The 21,888-nt window shown below is 38.1% G+C and overlaps 1 protein-coding gene across 2 annotated transcripts in view; it reads left to right on the top strand.

The window, feature by feature from the left end:
* The first annotated feature begins 1,890 nt into the window (after positions 1 to 1,890).
* Positions 1,891 to 21,888, top strand: part of UBE2E3 (ubiquitin conjugating enzyme E2 E3) — a 78,711-nt gene continuing 58,713 nt past the window's right edge. Inside the window, exons 1-4 of one of the 2 annotated variants that reach the window (XM_057745448.1) lie at positions 1,964 to 2,030; positions 2,378 to 2,445; positions 3,081 to 3,299; positions 5,059 to 5,109. In XM_057745448.1, the coding sequence (XP_057601431.1) occupies positions 3,106 to 3,299; positions 5,059 to 5,109 (245 nt within the window). In that variant the 5' untranslated portion in view covers positions 1,964 to 2,030; positions 2,378 to 2,445; positions 3,081 to 3,105. Of the gene's footprint in view, positions 2,031 to 2,377; positions 2,446 to 3,080; positions 3,300 to 5,058; positions 5,110 to 21,888 lie in introns of both variants that reach the window. The other variant, XM_057745447.1, reaches the window with a different exon arrangement.

Below are 21,888 nucleotides of genomic sequence, written 5' to 3'. Positions count from 1 at the left end.
GTTGGGGGAACCTTCTGCCTGTATTTTCACTAACAAGCTCTTTCCACAAGTACACTTTGATCTAGCCCAATCAAACTGCTTGTCAACACACACACCATGCCGTCTTCAACATCTGAGACTTCCTACTCCTTCAGACTAGAGTATCCTTCCTCCTAATCAACCTGGTGCACTTTAACCAGTCCAGACCTGTTCCCCTTCTGGACTGGTTGCTTCTAGCAGAGTAGAGAGACCTGGCTTTAGTCACAGTAATTGAATGAGTGAATTTTGTGTGTCCAGCACCTAGGGCATAGCCCTCCAAAAGGTTCACCAAGTGATTTTGTCTTTGGAAAATCACAGAAATGTAACATTCGTCAGAATTGTAAGCAACCCTTTACCAAAACTTTTCTATTTGGAGGAAAAATAAATAAATATATTGGCTCACTCGGCCTTTTCTTTTTTTTTTTTCCTTTAATTCTAGTTCATCTGTTATGACTCTGCCATTTTCACTCCCTCTGTGAACTCCACATTCTCCCAGCACCCCTGCCCCTTACACTTGTGGGAGAGGAATCCACAAATTCCTTTGGGGCTCCATGACTGGAGCAAGTTCTCGGCAGCTGGAGAAGGTCTGAGCTGCAAACAGGAAGTTTTTGTACTTCTGGCCACTTTGTGCCCGGGGCAAAAACTGCAGAGTCCACCTGGAGACTGCAAGCAAGAATGACAGAACAAAACTAACCTTCACTATCCCCATCTAAAGCTTTTCTGTGTGGACATTCTGACCCAGCATCACTTAGGGCTTCTCTTTCTAGAACGAGCGTCTAGCATGCACGTCAGAAGGGCATGCAGCAAAGCATCAGGTATGAACCCGCCTTACGACCCTCTTCACTTTAAAAAATCTTGAGCGGGACATTTAAATAATTGTTCTGAATTTTTAAGTTTTCAAAGCATCCGAAGGACTCTCCCCTTTGGAAGGCAGAGGGCCAAAGAGAAGCGCAGGCTGGTCACCTAGTCCTGACATCCTTTTTTCCTCCCTCAAGCCCAAGACCCCATCTTGCCCCTTTAGCTCACAGGAGGGGCAAGAGACACCTTTCCTCCGTCTGCGTGCCCGGCCTCGTCAACGACGCGCATTAGTCTCCAGGCTTCCAGGGCAGCAGGGGACTCCCAGGCACGCGGCCCGGGCCCTCGCCCAGGCGTGGGGGCCCCGTGGACCACGCTGGCCCGTGTGTAGGGAGGGGGATGCGGCCAGCCCCGAGGACGACCCCGGCCCCGGCCTGCGGGGCGGGTAGTCCAATGGGCAGCCTCGCTCCGGAGGCGGGCTCAGGCCGGAAGCCACCCCGAGGCACAGCGGCCCCGCGAGACGGCGCCCGCGCCCCCGCCTTCTCCGGCACGGGCTCCGCGGCCAAGGGCGGCAGGGGCCAGCCCGCCGGGTCCCCGCCGCGCTCTTTGTCCTGGCCGCGCGCGGGCGGACGCGTGCGCCCCCCGGGTGAAAGGAGGCGCGGAGAGAGAGCGCGGGAGCGCGCGGGAAGAGCTCGCGACCGCCGGCCGCCAGCGGCGGCGCGCGCCCCTCCGCCAGGCAAGCAGCGAGCGAGCACGCGCGCCGCCGCCGCCGCTGCCGCCGCGCCCGCCCCTCCCCCCGCGCTCGCCTCGGAACTTGCTGACTGCGCGGCCGGGAGGAGCCGAGCCGGGCGGCGGCGGCGACGGCGGCGGCGGCGGCGGCGGCGGCGGCGGGAGGCCACAGCGCGCGGGGGTCTCCCGCGTCCCCTACGCCTCGCCGGGAGCTCGCGCCCTCGCCCAGCCGAGCTCCCACCCCCCCACCCCCCCGTTTTTTCCGAAGGCGCTGGGCGGCGCCACCCTCCGGCCGGAGCCCGGCACTGCACAACCCCCTCCGACTTTCAATGTTCCACACTCCCCGGCCAGAGCCTCCTCGGCTTCTTTTTTTCCCTCCCCCCCTTCCCCCCCCCCCAGCTGCCTCCATTTCCTTAAGGAAGGGTTTTTTTCTCTCTCCCTCCCCCACACCGTAGCGGCGCGCGAGCGGGCCGGGCGGGCGGCCGAGGTAAGGCGGCGGGGCCGGGGGGCCGCGTGGGGGGCGGCCGGGGCGGCGGCGGTGGGGGAGGGGGCGGGGGCGGGGGCGGGCAGCTTTGTTCGCGCCGGGCGCCCGCGCCGCCGGTGTCCGCGAGCCGCGGCGGGGCCGGCGGGGCTGCTCGCATCACTTGGCGCCCGGCGCGGCGAGCGCTGCCCGCGGCCCCCGCGCGGCCCTCCCCACAAAGGGCCGCGGAGCTGCGTGGCCGCCGTCGCCGGCCGCGGCTCGCCTCGGCGGGCGCGGAAATTTGTTGCACTTCTTGGGGCTTTGTTTGTTTGTTTGTTTTTCCCCTGAAATTTCTTTTTTTTTTCGTTATTTTGGACAAAATGTCGGTCCGTGATGTAAAAATTGAGCGAGGAACCTTGATGGCACGGGGAGCTTTGCAGAAGGTGCAGTTTGATTTCTGCTTTTCCCAGGGTGGCAGCTCGGTCTTGGCTGGATGAATCTTCGCTGCCGGCCGTGGAAACGGCCAGAGCAGCTTGTTAGTTGATTTTTTAAATTCCTGAGTGTTGTATTTAAAGGCTTACGTGCACGGAGGAGGAATCGCCACCTTAAATAAGCATATGGGCGATTAACAGGGTATGTTTTCCTCTCGGAAAGGGAATTTGGTAGCTTTGACCAATGTCAGTGTGTAAATATTTAGACGTTATTCGTGACTTTTTTGTACCATTTTTCAGCGAGATCTGTTATTTACAGTGTGTCATATGTTATTAATGCTCGTTGCCTGAGTTCCCTGGCAAATCTGTTTCATGCCTTCTGAGAAAGTAGACAATTGATGGATTGTGCAAGGGATGGAAAAAAAATGTGAGTGGGTTTTCTAACTTGAGTTTGGTAAATCCCTGAACGCTGCGGTCGTGAGACACATCACCTGCCCTGTAACCTTGCTGTACGATGAGATAAGCGTGAACACTTTGGAAGCGTTTTCATCAAAATATGATTTTAGGTGACGAGTAAGGGAAGAAAATGCTGTTGACTTATTTGTTAGACTTACATTTCCTGGCTTTCTGCCTTTTCTGTTTAAAAGTTTTCCGGGAGATAACTTCACCAAGATGTCCAGTGATCGGCAGAGGTCCGATGATGAGAGCCCTAGCACCAGCAGCGGCAGTTCAGACGCGGACCAGCGAGACCCCGCCGCTCCAGAGCCCGAGGAACAAGAAGAAAGAAAACCTTCTGCCACCCAGCAGAAGAAAAACACCAAACTCTCTAGCAAAACCACTGCTAAGTTATCCACTAGTGCTAAAAGGTAGTGTGTAGAAAAAGGATTTAGCACGTTGTCAGGCTGTCTTCCAAATGGCTAGACCCTTTTGTTGGTTTTCCATCAGGAGCAGTAGTTCAAAAATATTTCCTTTGCGATCCGTTTGATTTGGACGTGAATGAGTTGTCATTCTGTAGGTGGTATATAAGCCACCCCCCTAGAATTAGACTTTTAAGCAGACTTGTTCTGTACTTTGGTAACTTCACCGAGAGTGTCCTTGAGTAGAGATTGGACTGACATCTGACCGATTGTCTAAGGAGTTGGCAGGGAAGATTTGGTGAACCCAAATTAGCTGGTGCATTGAGAATGTTTCCTTTTTATGAGTCCTATTAGTCTTCATTGAAATTGACACTTGTAGAGATCAGCAGTGCCTCTCTTCATGAAACTTAATCAGAAATGGTCATGTTTGCTAGAAGCTTTGTAAATTCAAGGCCTTGGCTATATTTGAAAGCAGATTTTAAAATTGTGCTCCAAATCTGCTTTCAGTTTTACAGACATGACTTTAAGTCATGCATCCCAGGTATTACTTTTTGTAATTAAGCTGTGGTTATACCTCTGTGTCCTTGTGAGGGCAGATAAAACTGAAGAGTAGCCATTTACATTTTAGGTGGTACTTGGTGATTGAAAACTTTTGTCATTTTGCCTTTTCACTAAAACTTGTGGATATGCTTGACACGTTAATACTCAACAGCAGGAGAAACATATTTTGTTGGATATAAGTGAAACATCATTTGTTTGCTGTTGATTTATATTATCTGTGGTGGTGAAAAAAAGACTGTCAATGGGACTCCATCAGTGGTAATAGTAGTGGTCTACCCATGAATTCTAGTGATTATACATCTGTTTCTGAAGCATTAGCCAGTGTTGACATTTTATTGATTTTTGTTGATCACAACCAAAAGAAAAAATATAAAAGCTGATCAAACGTTGGCATTCTGCAGTGATAGTCTATGGATTTTCACCTCTACTGTATCAATAATCAAGTATTAATAACAAGAATATTTTATGAAATAAAGCAGTCTGAAATAATTTAAAATCCTCAATTTGTTGTAATCTTGTTGAGATATTAAGTATATTTTAAGTTTTGAAAGCATTTTAAATTTGAATAAAGTAAGAACTGCTTTTTTCCTTCTTACCTCAAGGCTGTCATTATCTTTTCTTCCAAATTTGTTAAATTTAAGTGCTGTACTTAAGGTCAGGGAAAACAGATTAAGTTAAATAAGAATGCCAGAATCCTTTGGAAGTTTTTCACTGGTAAAAATATTTGTAAATTTCAAACTTTTTTCTGACAGTTAAAATATTGTCAAAATTATTAATGTGTACTTGCAGTAGCTTGTTAATTCTTACCTTGGTAAAAGTGACTTGAAGTCATTGTCAAATATTCTAGTGCTTTCCCTCCTCCCTTCTTGTCTCATTTGCATATAAGCTTGAAAAGAGAATTTCTTTGGTAAAAAGAGTTTTAAAATACATTTTATGACCTTTACTGAGTACTACTGGAGGGCTAGTTCTCAAATCAGGTGTAAATGTCTTACTTATTTACAGTAGCAAGTGAGAAAAAAAGCTGCAAAGTTTCTGTTAAGGGATTTGGGTTATGCCTCTGAGAACAAAGAGGAAGCAGCCATGTTAGCATTACTGAAGGCGAAGCCAGCCTTGCATTTAACTGCATGGTGGTAGAGGGCAGTGTAATTCCCCGGTTATTCTGTAGACTCTCTCAAATCCTTTTTGTCTGTTCTCATTTCACTAACAGAATTCAGAAGGAGCTAGCTGAAATAACCCTTGATCCTCCTCCTAACTGCAGGTAAGAAACAAATTCTGTTGTTTTAATTTCAAATTGTGGAAAAATATCAAGAGATTCACATATCGTCTTTGAATATGTGTGCTGCAGAAGAGGCTACGTTTGCTTCTTTTCAGCTTTGCAAGTGGATTAAACAAAAATTGTCTTCGGTGAATTAAATAAATTTGGGAGGGAAAAAGCCTTTTGTAGCATGTATCATACATTTTGAATTTAGGAATATATTGATTTTGTGCTTCTTGCTCGGATTAGTATGAATGGTGCTGTTTTTTGTTCTGCCGTAATAGTTCTATGGTGTGGTTATTCAGAAGTATATTGCAGAAACTTCTAAAATTTTGCTATGCTTTAAAGTTACTGCTTGTGTGCAATCTGAACTGACCTTCCACATTTAGAAATTGCTGAATGTGGTGTTACAAAATGTAAATGCAGTAAACAAGGGTATAGTTGTTTGTTTGATTTACTCAGTAACTTGCCTTAAGGACAAATTTTATGTGCTAAACTAATGGTTTTAGTTGCTGTTTTCTAGAGAATGCATTGTTGGAATTATTTACATTTTAATCAGATGGCCTAATTACTTGGGAAAATTCTTCGTAATTTTGGTAATTGAAATATGTGTATAAAAAGCAGTGAGTGAGTTGGAATTTGTGGGAAGAAGTCATTTCAGTGAAACTCATGTAGAATAATTTAAGATTGTTGGTTGGTGTAAGGTGCATTAAAATTAACTGGTTGAGAGTTTTCTCCCTGAAACATTTTTTTTGAATTCCTCTTACTTAGTGCTCAGTTTTTCAACAGTGACTGTATGGCTTCCAAAATTCATCAGAATAGTCTTGTAGATAATTTGCATGGAGATATGTGCTCAAGGAGAGTGGCTGCTAGAAATAAGGCAGTGTTATGGTCTAATATGAAAATGTTTTCTTGTCTTACCTATATTTTTGCTACAAGTTGTGTTCACTTGTGATGATCAGACTTATTTCTGAAGTCCACTTAAGATATAATAGGATATAATCCAACTGCTTCTTATTGTGTTAAATGGGTCCTCCGATAAGGTGATCTGATCCTTCTTTGCTCATATTTGTAATCAAACATTTCAATTCAAAAAGGAAACATGAATGTAAACCAGTTTTAAACAGTGGTATGTCAGATCTCAAAGTAGTACTTATGAGCTGCACTGTCCATTAATGTAGCCACTAACCACTTGTGGCTATTGACCACTTCAGTTGTAGTCCAAAATGAGATGTTCTGTAACTGTAAAATATACATCAGCTTTTGAAAACTTAGTATGAAGAAAAGAGTGTAAAATATCTTACTGATTTTCAAAAAGACATTTATTGCATGTTGAAGTATTAATATTTTTGATATGTTGGGTTATATAAAATATTTGTGAATTAGTTTCTTTTTTATCATTTTAATATGGTTATTAGACAATGTAAAATTACATATGTGGCTCACATTATATTTCTGTTGAACAGCGCTGCTTTAGAGATAAATAAATCAGAGTATTTCCTTTCAGACTTCTAAATGGTGTGTCAAATCTGTAGCCATTTAGGGAGGTCAAGTTAAATTTGCTCTCTGGAAGAATCACTTAACATGCAGAGTGTATTCTGGTATATCTCATTATAAAAGATGCAAAGATCTGTCAGTTCAAAAGTCTTAAATGTTTTAAAATTGCATGTAAGGTCAAACATTTTTTAAAGGTTTTTGTTGATTTTTCTGCAGATGGCACAGACTATAGTGTTCTTGTGTAAATCTTGTGAGCCTAATAGACACGTGTTCCATGCCCTCAGAGCAGTAGCTTAGTGCTGCAGATGATGAAGAAATGTGCTCTACATGTTTGACCCAGGAATGTTTCCACAAGGTCACTGATGATTATTTTAGAGGAAGTAGAGTCTTTCTTGGAGATAGAAAGTTTAACTTGTTTTTATTTTTCTCTTTATATACCAGATTTCCTCTTCAGTCCATGAAATAATGCTTCACATTTAGTGATTAGACTAGTGAAATAGTGAACCTTTGGGCTTACTTGTGGGCAGTAACTGTGATCACTGTCAACTGTTGCAAATGACATCTTTCAGTTCTCTGCTTCTTGTTATATATGAGTTTCTTTGTGACTGTGAGTGATTAAAGAACAAAAACATAAAAAATGAGTCTTAGAAGGAGACTAGAGAAGTTGTTTTTTATTAGTTTGGGGACAATCTTCCTTCCTATGCTGGACAAGTGAGATATCCACATACTTTTGTGTGTTTCTCCATAAGTCTTCAGATTCTTTTGGTGGAAGAACATCTAGTCCTTGTTCTTGAGCAGGGATTTGGAAAAGTGAGTGTTTAGTGGAGGCATTTTAAGATTTTCATAGCTAATTTAAAATTTGTATCGTATTTTTACCTTTTTGTCAGATACATACTTGTGGTGTTCTCGTAATTCACAGGTGCATCAGTGAGAATTTTAGCTTTATGGTGATTGTACAGTTTAAATTAGTTAACTTTTGTTACAATTAAAAATGGGACTGTATATTAATAAATTCTAGAATATATGAATTCATACTGCCTGAAATCTGTGAAACCTAATCCTTTTGACTTTCATGTGTAGTTAATCAGAATTCCATTATGGTTTTGAATGTGATTTTTACAAGCTTGTCAAAGTACGTGGCACATTTAATTCTTCCTCAGGGAAGAAATGTAAAGTATGTCTGTGTACATTCAGGAAAAAAAGTTGAAGGAAATACAAGAAAACTCAACAAAACCAAAATCACTCAGACTTGATTAGGATTTTTGTTAAATCCCTTCCAATGTTTAATTAATAAAATGTTCTTTAGTTATTGTATAGCTGTGTATACACTCACGGTGATCATAGGATAGACTTAATTATTGAATTAAGTGTGTGGCTTTTAACATGTTTGAATATATTTTGATAGTATTGATATTTCTTTCCCTGATAGTATAAAGGTTTGATAAAATTTTATTTCCAATGATTTGATGGCATTTCAATTTTTAGGTATTGAAGTGCTTCAGGCCAAAGCATTCTAACCATAGGGATATAACATTTAGTGGCTTCAGTTTATACTCTTTATTATATTCTAGATTAGAATATAAACAGTTGATACACCAGTGAGAATGAGGGGAAATTGTATTATGTGCATTTCCTTATCTGTTTTTAGAAAAACTTACTGACTACAAATGAGTGATGTGCTATTAAGATATTTATGTTCCATTTGTGTTTCCCAAAGGGTGTCCTTGTCCTCTCAGGACTATGACATGTGGCAGAAGTTTAGAAAGGTGCTGGATTTTGAATTCAGCCTCTAATTCTTTCCATATCTGAGAAAGTGCAAATATACACTCCAAAAATACTGTTTAATATGTTCAGATTGAATCTATGTTAAAATAGATATATAAAGGGACATTTGTAAATAGTTTTTGGATGTGGGAAAGGCCTTATTGTTGAGGGAGGTGTTAGAGTATCCTTATAGTATTGATATGCAGAACCTGGAAGTAGGTACTATAATGCTTGCAAATTTTGCTCATTTCCTTCTTTCTAAAAAAAAATTAACAAAAGAAGCAGTTGTGTTCTAAGCCAGAAGTTGGCAAGCCCCGATTTACTCGTAAGCCTGATTGTCTAACTGGATGAGCTCTACCTCCTTTTGAGGGTTACCATCACTTTGCACCATTTCTAGGGAAGATCGAACTTTGCTGCTCAAAGGGTGGTCTTCAGCCCAGCAGCATCTGCATCACAGGTGAGATTTTTAGAAATGTAGAATCTTGCCTCCCCCGCTGAAGAAGTACTGAATCAGGATCTGAATTTAAACTAGATTTCCAGGTGAACTGATACGGGAGCTGGACTGTCTGGCTTCAGATCCCTGCTCTGGCATTTAATAGCTGTGTTACCTTAGGTAAGTTATGGAATATTTCTGTCTTTCAGTTTCTTATCTGTGTAATGGAGATTAAAATGATATCCCCCTTTGTAAGTTTGTTGTGAGGATTAGGTGAATTAATATATTTAAAAATTTTTTAACAATGTAAATTTGGTCAATAAAGTGGCCATAGCATGGTTAAAGAGCTAATTTAGCAGTATGCTTTCACTCTTGCTGGCATTTTCTCTAGCATCTGACTATAGGAATAGTTTCATCTTAATCAGCAGCTGTTTTTTTTTGATGTTAGTAAAAGCAGTTCCTCTTTAAAAGAATATGCTTAAGGTTGATGATACTTAATTCAATAGAGAATGCGCTGACTGTCCAGTAAATTATAATAAAAATTTTTAAATAATGGTGATAGTTATGTTTTCCCTTTTAAATATTCCATTATAGGAATTTGTAGTTTTACTGAGAATGAGATTATATCAATATTTTTGTAAAATTTAGATTCTGAATTGAAATAGTTTACTCATTACCTAAACATAGCGTTCTTTCCTTTTTGATTTAAGGAGAGATTTTGGAAGCTTCTCTGATGTATGAAGGCAGGTCGTGATCAACATAACATGTGTTCTCTACATAGCTTTGTTGGTTGCTTATACGATACTTGGTTCTAAACCCTCCCACACACATGGATAGATTGCTTTTTCTTTTTTTACTTATACATTTGATTGTTATTGTTTATATTAGCCAGTGTGTGCTATGTGAAGGTACCCTATTTTATCATTAATTATCAGGTCCTTTTGTTTTCAGCTCTTGAAAAAAAAATCCTGTAACTGCCTTTTTTTAAAAATTAAATCTTAGTTTTTATAAAATTAAATCTTAAATCTGTAAAACAGATAAGTATAGAACTATTCTGACTGAAGGTGTTTTCCATCACTCTCTTCTGTGGTCGTCTACCAAGGGATAGTTCTTATTTTATTATTAATTAATTACATTTTGGCATCAGCATAGACTTCAAAAATCATGAGGATTTTTCTTGGTTCTTGGACATTACTGATAATTTTACATGATGTTTTATTTTTCAGTGAGCTAATAGTTGCTTCAACACAGCTGCAATACATGATCCAGTATGTTAATAGTATATACTGTAATAATTTACTTGTTTGTCTACCTTCGGCATGAGTAGTGTTCGTTTGAAAGGAGGATTGTCTTGAACATTTTTCTGTCTTCACAGTGCTTTTCATGTGAAGATTTATTAAATTAATAAATAAGTTGAAAAAAAATAAATAAGTTGAAATCTGTCAAATTGACAGGAATAGAAATTCTAAGCAAAGCAGTACTTTGGACTGGAGAAGATCTATTAAATATCCCATATATTTCCTTTTTCATAATTGTAATTTTTAATATGATTCTTCAGAGGTATTTGGCTACTATTTTTATTAAAAAGGAAATTGATTCACAGTAAGGCTAATTATTTCCCTCATATATGTCAGTGTAGCAGAAGGACTCAGTACTGTTGTGACTAAAAATTTTTTCCAAAAGAATGATGTGATTGAAAATAACATTCTTCCCCCTCAAAAGGTCACATTTTTATTAGGAGTCTATTAAGTTCAGTGCAGATAATGTAATCAGAAAGTGGGCGAAAACTGTGCATTTAAAAAGTTACGTGGTTACTTTGCAGCTATGTGCGAGACCTTCCGATTGTTTTGTTCCTTTCTATAGATAACCAACTGGTAGCTTATTGCCTCCTTGAATGAGTTGCTGTGACAACAGATGGATATGTTTAGTTATATGAAAAGTCAACAAGTCATTGTTCCTTAGAGTGCAAGGGCACTCCGATTGATAATGGAGAACTTGATCTGCCATTCTCATCTTTCCTACAAAATTAAGATTAAAAACGCAGAATAAAACTACCTGTAGATCTAGAGAAATAGCCTTCTCATGCTGCTTTTAACAAGGAAGTATTTTTGGCATTTTAGAATCTAGAAGAAGAAACGTCTTTAAACTTTTAATATTTCTCTTGCCCCAATTCTCAACTGGGGGCAGTTTTTGCCGTCATATTCCCACACCCCACCCCGGCCTCGGGGACAATTGGCAATGCCTAGAGACTTTTCACAGCTGGGGGAAGAGGGGCTGCTACTGATAATTTAGTGAGTAGAGGTCAGGGATGCTGCTGAATACCCTGTAATGCCTAGGTCAGGCGCCTCCAACAAAGATTTATTCCAATACCTTGCCTCTTTAATTTTTACATAATTTGCTTTTTACCATTTTCCTATCTTACTAGCGATGCCTGCTGAGTACATTCTCTTGTACCTTCCTGAGAGTCAGTGTCCCCATCTCCCACTACTTGGGTGCTGCAGTTTATCTTATGTTATCTGATACATGTCTTTTTTTATGTGAATCTACAAGAAGGGCTACCTTGAGTACCTGCTAAATTATGGTCTATTGAGGCCAGAAATGCTTACAGCAGTATTTTTAATTAACTAGTTTCATACTAGTTAATTATACCCTCTCATGATTTAACTTTAGGCTGGTTGTATCTGTGTGCTCCTAGGAATACTGAAGTACCATCAAGTAGAAATACCATTGGAAAAATCATCAAAATTCCATTTGATTCAGTACATTGATTGAAGTACAAACAGGTTAGAAGGCTATGCTCTTCGTTTGATTTTTATTTTTATCTTTAAGACAATACAAAGATTATTTACTTCTATTATTGTTACAAGTCCACAATCCTTTATTTCAAATCCTTAGGGCCAGTAATGTTTCAGATTGTGGAAATTTTCAGATTTTAGAAAGGGAATGTGATATATTTGTTGTATTTTACATAACACCACCAGTGGGATCTCGGGCAGTACTCCATAATCAAACACATTCATATTTCTACTCTCAAACTGTATGAATGTTCGTATTAAGTGGGATAATAGATACTACAGATAGTTTCAGGTTAGTTCCTGTTTGGTGTTGCTGCCAGATTATTTTTCTCCAAACATTATTTTTTTAATCTTTGATTTTTAGAGCTTTTGGGATATTCCAGAATTGTGCATAAGCAATTGTAGCCCTGTACTACTTCTATTGTAATGATAAGTGACTTCAGCTATTTTACTCATGGTGAAAGGGTGTTTAAAGTCTTGTTCTGCTTTTCTTTCTTTTACCTGTTTCCTAGTAGCTGTTTTTAGTTTCTCAGTTGTTATTTTTAGATGGTTTTTTTTTAATTGTATACTTAACTAGAAAAAAGTTAAAAGTTTAGATTCTTGATTTTAGAGTTTTTTCTCAAGGTGAAACTATATATAAATATCAATTTCTTTTCAAGTTATTCTCTGTATATTGGATTACTTTTCTACTTTGCTATCAAAATTCTTTTTAAATCATTCTGTTCTTTCTGGATATACAGAATTACAAAGAAAGGAAGATATCCTTTAATACGTAAACACAGGACTTGCCATTTTTATGTATGCATTTTGTCTTGCAGCTTTTGAGTGCAGTTAGGCTGTAAAAGGAGATGTTAAATTTTGCTAAGCTGTGTTGCGTTAACAAACAAACCTAGAAAGCTTATAACATGAACATATATTTATTTCTTTGACTTGTATGAAGTCCTCTGTAGGTCCAGGGACTTTCCTTGGTAGCTCTTCCATTTGTTGGCTTGGATCTGTGCAGCTTACATCTTGTAGCTCTGCCGTTTGGAACATGTGTCCTGTCCAGGCAAGATAGCTGGCTGTTAAGTGCTTTGGTCTGGAAGTAAGACATAAATTAATCACATGGCCTCAACCAACTGCAAGGTGGCTGGAAAATGTTGGGGAGCATATGGGTATTCATTGAGAAATCAGTTTCTCTCTCTGTACACAAAGGATATATACTTTATGAATAGGTGACTTTTCATTCTTATTTCAGAAGAGGAAAGAGGTAATAATTGAGCACCCCTGCTGACACTCTACTGGATTCCATAGTATAATACCTGTTAATATGCTATTGTATTTAATTCCCAAAACAATCCTATGAAGTATCATTCTTGTTAACGTTTCAAAAGCTAATCTTATCACACATGTAGTGCATATATGTAACAGCTCAAGGGTAAATAATCTAGTCTTCTGACATGAAAGTAAGCACTTTTGATTTTGTACACTGCTGCTTGTGAAATTTGATAAAGCATTCAGAGTAAGGGTCTTTAGGTACATGCTTAATGTAAGTATATCCCATTTGTTTGCTTATAGTCTCTTTGTAAAAAAAAATTTATTTTTATTTTTATTTATGTATTTTATTTTGGCTGCTCTGGGTCTTAGTTGCAGCAGGTAAGATCTTTAGTTGTGGCATGCATGCAGGATCTAGGTCCCTGACCAAGGATTGAACCTGGCCCCCTGCATTGGAGCGCAGTCTTACCCATTGGACCACCAGGGAAGTCTCTGCTTATAGTCTCTTGAAGGATCTAAAATACAGTTTTAGAACCTGGCAAGTGAAGTCCAGATGGTGAGTTGGAGAAAGAAGAGTTTCCATCTTTGGCTTGGAGGTGCTAGGCTCGCGTTAGTTTGGGGTTTTTTTTTTTTTTTTTTAAATCATTCAGAAGCAAGTTGCCAACTCTCTTGCCTATTCTCTTTCCTTGCAGGGAAGGTCAGGGATTGAATATGATTATAATGGAAGAGGCAGATCTTTGTTCTCTGGCTTGTAGTTCCTTGTGTAAGGCTTTTCTTTGGGCAGAGGAATGAGACTTTAAATCTACCTCTTCTTTTTCCTCTGGGGTATTGTGAAGCAGTCTATGTTTATGAATTGCTTTGAAGTTGGGAAAAAAAATATCTCTCTACAGATAGGAATTTCTAGCTTTATGGAGAAAAGTCCCAATCACATCGAATTTTAGTGCTGATTTCTCAGCAACATGTGCACTTGTTATTTTTTAATACTGGTACTAGATCTGACTTTTTATAGAAGTTTAGCTTTATATTAGATCCCTCTTAATTTTGTCTTGTTTTATATAGTTTTATAGTTTATTTAAGCAGTATTTTTCGTAAACTTGTGAATCTATACAAAAATATTCCCAGATAATAGTATGGGGATTTGATTTTTTCCTAGGAGTCTCTTTGGAAGAGGAGCTGTTCCACTTAGCAAAACAGACCTCATGTTTTCAGTGTGAACTGCTAGGTTTATATAGTTCATTTTAGATTGCTGAAACTAATGAGTTTTATGAATCAACTCTGTCTTGCATCTTGTCTAAATGCTGTATTAGAATTAAATTCTAAAGCTTTCAGCTTTTTTTTTTCTGTTGACATTTCATCAGTTTTATAAGGGTATAAAGGGAAGCAGCATAAGCTTGTGTTTAGCACCTGTTTTGGATGTGATGGTCAGTAAGAATTGATTAAACCTTAAGTAATAACAAGAGGGTCAAATTTCTAGAGTTATTAAATTTTAGAAATTCCAGCCTCCTGTTTGATCTGTGGTGTATATAATAATTGTTTTAATTTTATGGTTATTTGCAACAGATAAAACTTTGAAGGGACTTGCAGTATTGCCGTGTTCATTCATGGTCCAAGGTTTATAGTCTGCCTGTTCTGGAGGAATTTGGACCAGTTTTGCCATTCTGAAGTTTCTTTGCTGCTTCACTGTCCCAGAGTAAATATACTTTGTCATTCTGTTTAACTTCTAGCTTGTCTGGGGAAAAATAAAGACATATCTAGTCTGAAATTGCTTTTGGGAGTATAGCTCCATATGTTTTGGTCTGAGTGAAAGGCCTAGGGAAACATGAATTTTGTTACCTTTTTATTTTATTTTCCTTTACTTATAAATCATCATGATGATTCTCCCTTTATATCCATGGGGCTCGCTTTTTATAAACACCATTCATTCCCTTTCTGAGGGTGGTTATTTGTAGTTTGTTTTGCCATTTACAATCCTATAGGTCCTTTACAAATAGATCATTTTTTTACATTAAATTTTAGTAGGTCAAGAATCCATTTATTTAGAGTCCCCAAGAGAATTGATCTCAGAAGATTGTGGCTACATATTTCTTATAGCTTCCTACTGCTTTCTGTAGTCTTCTCAATTTAAACAGTAGCAACAACAAAATATAGAGGGCATCATAAGGCCTCGACTTTATGATTTTATTTTTGTTTCACACTTGTTTCTAAGGGTATTGGTAATATTTGTTGGATTTGTAATATATATACTTGTAGTAAATTTTGCCTGGGATCACAAAGAGGGAAAATCTGGCATTTGAAGGGTCTGAAGACAAATTTAGGTGCATGTGACCCGTGTAGAATTCAGTGACAGTTTTTAACTAGTGTACCTTTAGATTTTCTTTATTTTATTTACACCAGTGTCTGATTAAAATTTTTAAAGACATTTCTGTTATATGCTCCCAGATGCTTAATATCCCCATATCCATTAGAGGACTATGCCAAGTATTCATTTTGTTCTTTTATAAGCTCTAAAATAAACATGTTGCAAATGATCGCTTTTCCCTCCTGCCAAGGTTTCTTAATTTTTTTAAATTAACGTTTTATTATGGAGAACTTGAAACATATACAGAAGTAAACAGACTAGTGTGATAAATACCCATGTAGCCTTCACCCAGTTTCAGTAGTTACCAACCCTTGACCAGTCTTGTTTCATCTATAACACCAACCATTTCACCCTCCCATATTGCATTGCAGCAAATCTCAGACATCATTTCATCCGCATTTTTAAAGAACAGGTACTTCTGTGTGCATTTTCAAAAGATAAGGACTTCTTTTAACTTAACCACAATGTCATTAACACATCTAAAAATATTATCAAAATTCTTAGATCAGTCATTGTTCAAATTTACAAATGTCTCAGGTATGTCTACCTTGCTTTTTCACAACTAATTTGAATTGGTATCCAAATAAAGTACACACATTGTGCTTGGTCGATGTCTTTTATATATCTTCCAATCTATAAGTTCTCTCTTTCTGTTTTTGTGTTTGTCTTTCTCTTTCATTTTTGCAATTTATTTAATGAAACAAGGCTGAGTTTCTAAGTCTGGGCTTTGCGTATTGCACTCTTATGGCGTAGTTTAATATCTTTCTTTGTGCTCAGCGTTTTCTGTAAATTTGGGAGTTAGGTCAAGAGGCTTGTTCATATTCAGGATTGATCGCCAACCCCCCCCCCCGCCTTTTTTTCTTTTGACAAATTGCTTCATAGGTGTTAGTGAGCTTTTCTGTCAGGAAACACTTCAGATCTGATTGTCTTTTTGTGATGCTGGCAGCCATTGGAATACATCTTTGAAGAGACATTTACCCACATCTTTTATTTGGTTACCAATCTGGTGAGTTACATAGTGAAGGCAGAATTAAGTGCTTAGTTCTTCCCCTTGTTTATCATATTTATTTTTTTCTTTTCAAAATAGTGAGTTGGTTTCCTATTATCCTTCTCAGGCTCATTGTTGCTTCATTCCATTGCAGTACTTCAGTATATTGCTGCTGTAATCCTTATAGCCCTTAATTTTAAGTAAACTTCAACTTAAATTCCTTTGCCTTAGGAAACTTTGGGTATATAAAGTTGTATGGACATATTTGGTGGTAAAATAATGCAAATGCATGTTATTCAGCTTGACCATTGCCCTAGGTATTATTTTGAAAACTGAATACTTATTGAAGCTATTGCTTTAAACATATGACATTCTCCTGGCCACCTCTTCATTTGTCAAGGGATAATCAATGTCTTAGCATTAGAATAACCGAAATTACTTTATTAGAACTATATGTCTGTTTTTAAGTTCTGAATTAAAATAGATTAAGGTGGAATGCAAAGACCTTTATCAGAATCAAATTATCACAAGAATTAAATTTAAAACTGAACTTCATTGTTATCTAGATACACAAGAAAAGCAACCTTCTTTGTCTGTTTACAGTGTTTCTCTCCTTTGGCATTTTGGGGACTAGATTGTGCTTTGCCTTAGAAGACACTGAGCACCATTGGACTTTGCTGCCATAATGCTAGTAGGGCATCTCTCAGAATTGTGGTCACCAGAAACCAACTCCTCCTCCCATTTCCAAATGTCTGGGAGGAAAAAAGGGTTATCATTTCCAGTTGCAAATTACTGGTCTAGATTCCACATTGTAATGATAGCAAATCATAATGATAGCAAATCATAATGCTGTAATAAAAATATTTTTGTATAGCATTGCTTCAAGTAATGTATACTTCATAACAGACTTCTTGTGTAAAATCTATCATGACCAAATGTGTATGATTTTACTGCATATGAAATTGTCTTCTATGCAAAAAATAAATTCTTCCTCTAGCATTTTACTTTTTTTACAGCTCCCCCAAACTCTGAAATCTTATACTAAATTTAAAGCTTTTTGTATGATCTTAACATGTACACGTACACACTCTTTTGGCAAATAAGTATCTTTGTATATTCCTTTGATCTTTTTATTATTAGTGAATTTGATTTTATTTACAGGAAAAATCTGTGCTCTTAACAGAATTTTTCTGCTAGCCCATTGCCTCAAACTGAACCTTTCCTTTTCATTTATCTCCAGTCTCTTTCTAATTATTAACCTCATCCTGTTTCTGAGAGATTTTTTTTTTAACCCCAGTTAATTCTGTCTTCCTTTCTCTTCTTATCTGCTGACTGCCCATTTATCTTTAGCTTACTGAGCCATATTTATAGCCACATCTCCACTTTTCTGTCTTGTATTGATAGTTCTTTCATCTTTTTGTAATCTGGCCTTTCCTCTTCTATTTTATTTTAAAAGCAACTAGGTAATCTAGCCGTCAATGTCTCTTTCGTATGACTTTTTAATTTCCTTTTTAAGTGCTTACCTTCCTATATCTCTTTACTTTCAACTTCTTTTTGATGTTCCTGAAACGGCTCTTCTTTCTCCTAATTACTCTTCTTCAGTATTTAGTATTTCCTCTTATGTGTGGTATGTATTCTTTTTTCACCCTTATATCTTTTACTCCTTCTCATCTCCCCTGGGTACTCATGCCACATTGTGTCACTGCTGCTTTTTGATTATGGAATTCCCTCAGGAATTTTAGTGGTTGTCCATCAAAATGTTCTGCATTTGATTCTTAACTTACTTTTATTTTTATCTTCTGTTAGGTATGAAAGCTATGCTCTGGCAGAAGTGGTCTGTTTTCCACCCCCAGGCGTAACATGGGTTACTGGGCTCTGCATCTCTGTTTACCTTCTCTCACTGCCTAGAATGGCTCTCATCCACCAAACAGTAGAGCTCCTTTAAGGCCCATTTCAAATCCTACATCTTGTGAAGCCTTTCCTGCACCTCTCTCTTTTGAGAGACTTACATATTATTTATTCTCTGCTACTTACCGCCTCTTGTCATGTGCCCTTTCTTCCCAGCTGAACTGGGTACCAGGACTGGGTGTCTTGCACCACGTTTTAGGATAATGTTAATGAGCTCCTAAGTTGAAAGTAGTTCTGAAACTAGCCAAATTCTCAAAAGTGTGGCATACCACAGGAACCCTACTTTGACCATACATCCTGGTTTATATCTTTTGTCTTGGTGTTATTGTTAATAGCATTTGCTTTCACTTTCAGAAATATCCCAGTTAGTATGACAAATTGTAAGGTTACCTTACCCTGATGCTGTATGTGGGCAGTGTTCTGGTTAGGCGTGGTGAATCAAAAGATTGTTGTAATCAGCCATTATCCAAAGCAGAGGCTATAATTTAGTAGTCCAGGGGTGGCCAGAGAATGTGCATTTTGAGAAGAATGTGTATGTCTTAGGATTCAGGTGCTAGCTGCACTCTCGTAGTTCTTTGAGAAATAGCGCTCAGAGAGTTAGGGTCATTGTTGGGATGGGGAGAGTTGGGAAGGGGCAGGGGAGATAATGAAATACCATTTATTTTCTGTGAAGCTAGAGAAGAACAGTTAAGATCCTGTTTCTTACTTGATTTTTAATGGCTAGCTATTTCTTAACGTAAGCACCCTCTATACTTTGATTGCCTGCTTCATAATGCAAAAAGATTGGTAAAAGTGTGTGGGAAGAGTGTGTAAAACATTAGGGCCGTGTGTGTATGTATATGTACGTGTGTGGGTAGTGACTTAATGAGGGCATGAAATTTTAGTGCAAACAGCTGAAAATAGAAGTAAATCAGAACTTAATAAGATGCAACTTTGGAGGAAGATGGTGTGAGCTAAAAAGCACCAGAGACATCCGTAAATCTGGTTAGGTGTTTTTACTTAAAAACCAAGAAAATAAAAAAACAACAACAGGACTTCAACAGCAGTCTCTTAAGATAATTGACAGGATGATTCATTTGAAAACATAGATTAGATTATTTGTAAAATAACTTTTAAAAACTTATGCTTTTAGACATATATATACTACCAACTATAAAATAGTCAGTGGGAAGTTGTTATATAACAAAGGGAGTCCAGCTCGAGGATGGAAGATGCCTTGGAGGACTGGGGCAGGGAGGGTGGGGGGGACTCGAGGGGGGGGGTCAGGGAAGGGAGGGAGTACGGGGATGTGAGTATGCAAACAGATGATTGAACCTGGTGTACCCCCCAAAAAAATAAAAATAAAAAATAACAAAAAAAAAAAACTTATGCTTTAATACTTTTATTAAATACTTTTCTGTACAGATTTACAGATGTTTTAAACTTCCAAGTGGTAGCTATTTCCCTTGTTATCTTTTATTCTAGAGCATAGGAAAAGATAACAAGCTACCTTAAACATGTTTTGAGGCAAATATGATACCCAAGCATGATACCAGTACTGCCAAAATGACGATCTAATTTCAGTGATGAACAGAGTATTAAAATTGTAAAAACAAATAGAATTCATTTATTAGAAGAGAGTAGTACCCCTCAAACAAAGGAAGTTTTGTTGCAAGACTTTAAAGAGTGGCAGTTCCCAGTCCTCTGACATATCACAACAGTAGGCTAAAGAAGAAAACTTATGGAGCGTTTCAGGAGATACATAATATGATATAACCAAAAAAAATGAAAACAAACAGTCTTACAGATACAGAGAACAAATTAACGGCTACCAGTGGGGAGGGGCAGCATAGGGGTAGGGGATTAAAAAGTACAAACTATTATGTATAAAATAAGCTACAAGATATATTGTACAACACAGGGAATATAGCCCATATTTTATAACAACTGTACATGGAGTATAAATTTTAAAAATTGTCAGTCGTATTGTACACTTGTAATTTATATAATATTGTATATCAACTGTACTTCAGTTTTTAAAAAAAGAAGAAAAAAGAAACAATATGAAATAAAAGCATTAGGTACATTTTATCTGCTCATCAGTTATGGACATTTTGGTTGTTTCTACCTTTTGGCTATTGTGAATAGTGCTGCTGTGAACTTGTGTATACAGGCATTTGTTTGAATTTTTGAGTTTTTGAGTTTTGAGTTTTTTAGGGTATATTCCTAGGAGTGGAATTGTGGTGTCATATGCTTGCCAAACTGCTTTTCACAAAAGTCTGTGCCACTTTACTCTCTCACCAACAGTATGAGAGTTCAAATTTCTCCATATCGTTGCCACACGTATTTTCTGTTGTTTGTTTTTTTGTTTATTAGAGCCATTCTAGTGGGTGTGAAGTGGCATCTCATTGTGGTTTGGATTTGCATTTTCGTAATCACTCGTGATGTTGAGCACGATTTGTTATATTTCAGCCGACTCTCAAACAGTGAAGTAGAAGAGAATTCTTCCTTAAAATAATAAAATATACTCCCCTTTAACAAAGAGCCAATATTCTATTTGTTGAAAATACTTGTGAACAGTTCTTTTACATTTAGGGGCGGGGGAACCAAAGGTGCCCCCATTATAGTTAGGTGATAACTGTGACTGTAATATAAAGTTCCCGGCTATTGGGAAAGCAGAGACAGATCACCCTCCACCCCTGCCCCCAAAACAAACAGACAAGCAACAACTGTCCTTTTGTACATCCAGAAAGTCCAGCTGACCCAGATAAAGAGCTTTGGAGTTAGACAAATACAAGTTCACATCCCAGCTCCACAAATTAACTGTGTGGCTTTGAGCAGGTTATTTAACTCCTCTCTCAGAAATGGGGGTAATAATCCTATTTCATCTGTTTCTGTAGTTAGTTAGATATTACATACCTTGCATATGTTACATGTAATGGTAGATAGTAGTTATGTGGAAAAATAAACAGGCATGTTTATGGAAGAACATTTTGGGAAAATGAGGTATTAGAACCAATTATTGTACAAAAAATTAGTTCTAGTCTACAAGCAGCAATGATGAGTGGGACAGAATAAGAAAATATTATACAGCATGGTATAGTTCTCTGGTAAGACTGAAATTTTTGTGTTCAGCAGTCGTCTTTTGCATTTTTCATTATCAGCATTTAGCCCAGTTTCTAGCACGTAGAAGATCTATATGTATTTTTGTAAGTTTTAATAGAGGTTCAGATTGACAGTGAATATATTAAACAAACACCTTAAATCTGTTAAAGTAACCTTCCAAAACATGGAATTAAGGTTACTTATTAAGTGAATTTGGGATAAGTAAATGGTGATTTAAAAAATTTTTAATTACAACTTTTACAATATAAGCTCCTGATGGATGAAATCTTAAATATATTATAAAAAGTCAAACTGTTCTTACTTTGGAAAATGGGCATCTGTATTGTTGGTTGAACAAGAACATCCACATTGTACGACTCTAGGGCTGCCATTCACATCTCTGTGTTCAGCACAGCACAGAATACAGGGTCAGTGGAAAGCCCTGGGGCTGTGCAGTGTGGTAGCCGTGATTAGACCCTGAAGATTAACTTTCTTTTTTGTCTTTTTCAAAAACATTTTATTGAAGTATAGTTGATTTACAAGGATTAATTTTGAATCTATAAGCAAAAAATAAAGGGGATGATTAAAATTACAGTATGTAAACTAATAACTCTTGTGCCCTGGTGGTGCAGTTCAGGGGACAGAATCCACCTGCCAATTCAGGGGACACAGGTTTGATCCCTGGGCCAGAAAGATCCCA

The sequence above is a fragment of the Hippopotamus amphibius genome, chromosome 8, assembly GCF_030028045.1.
Source record: "Hippopotamus amphibius kiboko isolate mHipAmp2 chromosome 8, mHipAmp2.hap2, whole genome shotgun sequence".
NCBI classification, from domain to species: domain Eukaryota; kingdom Metazoa; phylum Chordata; class Mammalia; order Artiodactyla; family Hippopotamidae; genus Hippopotamus; species Hippopotamus amphibius.
Note: the sequence above shows the minus strand (reverse complement) of the source record. Positions and strands in the feature narration are given on the sequence as shown.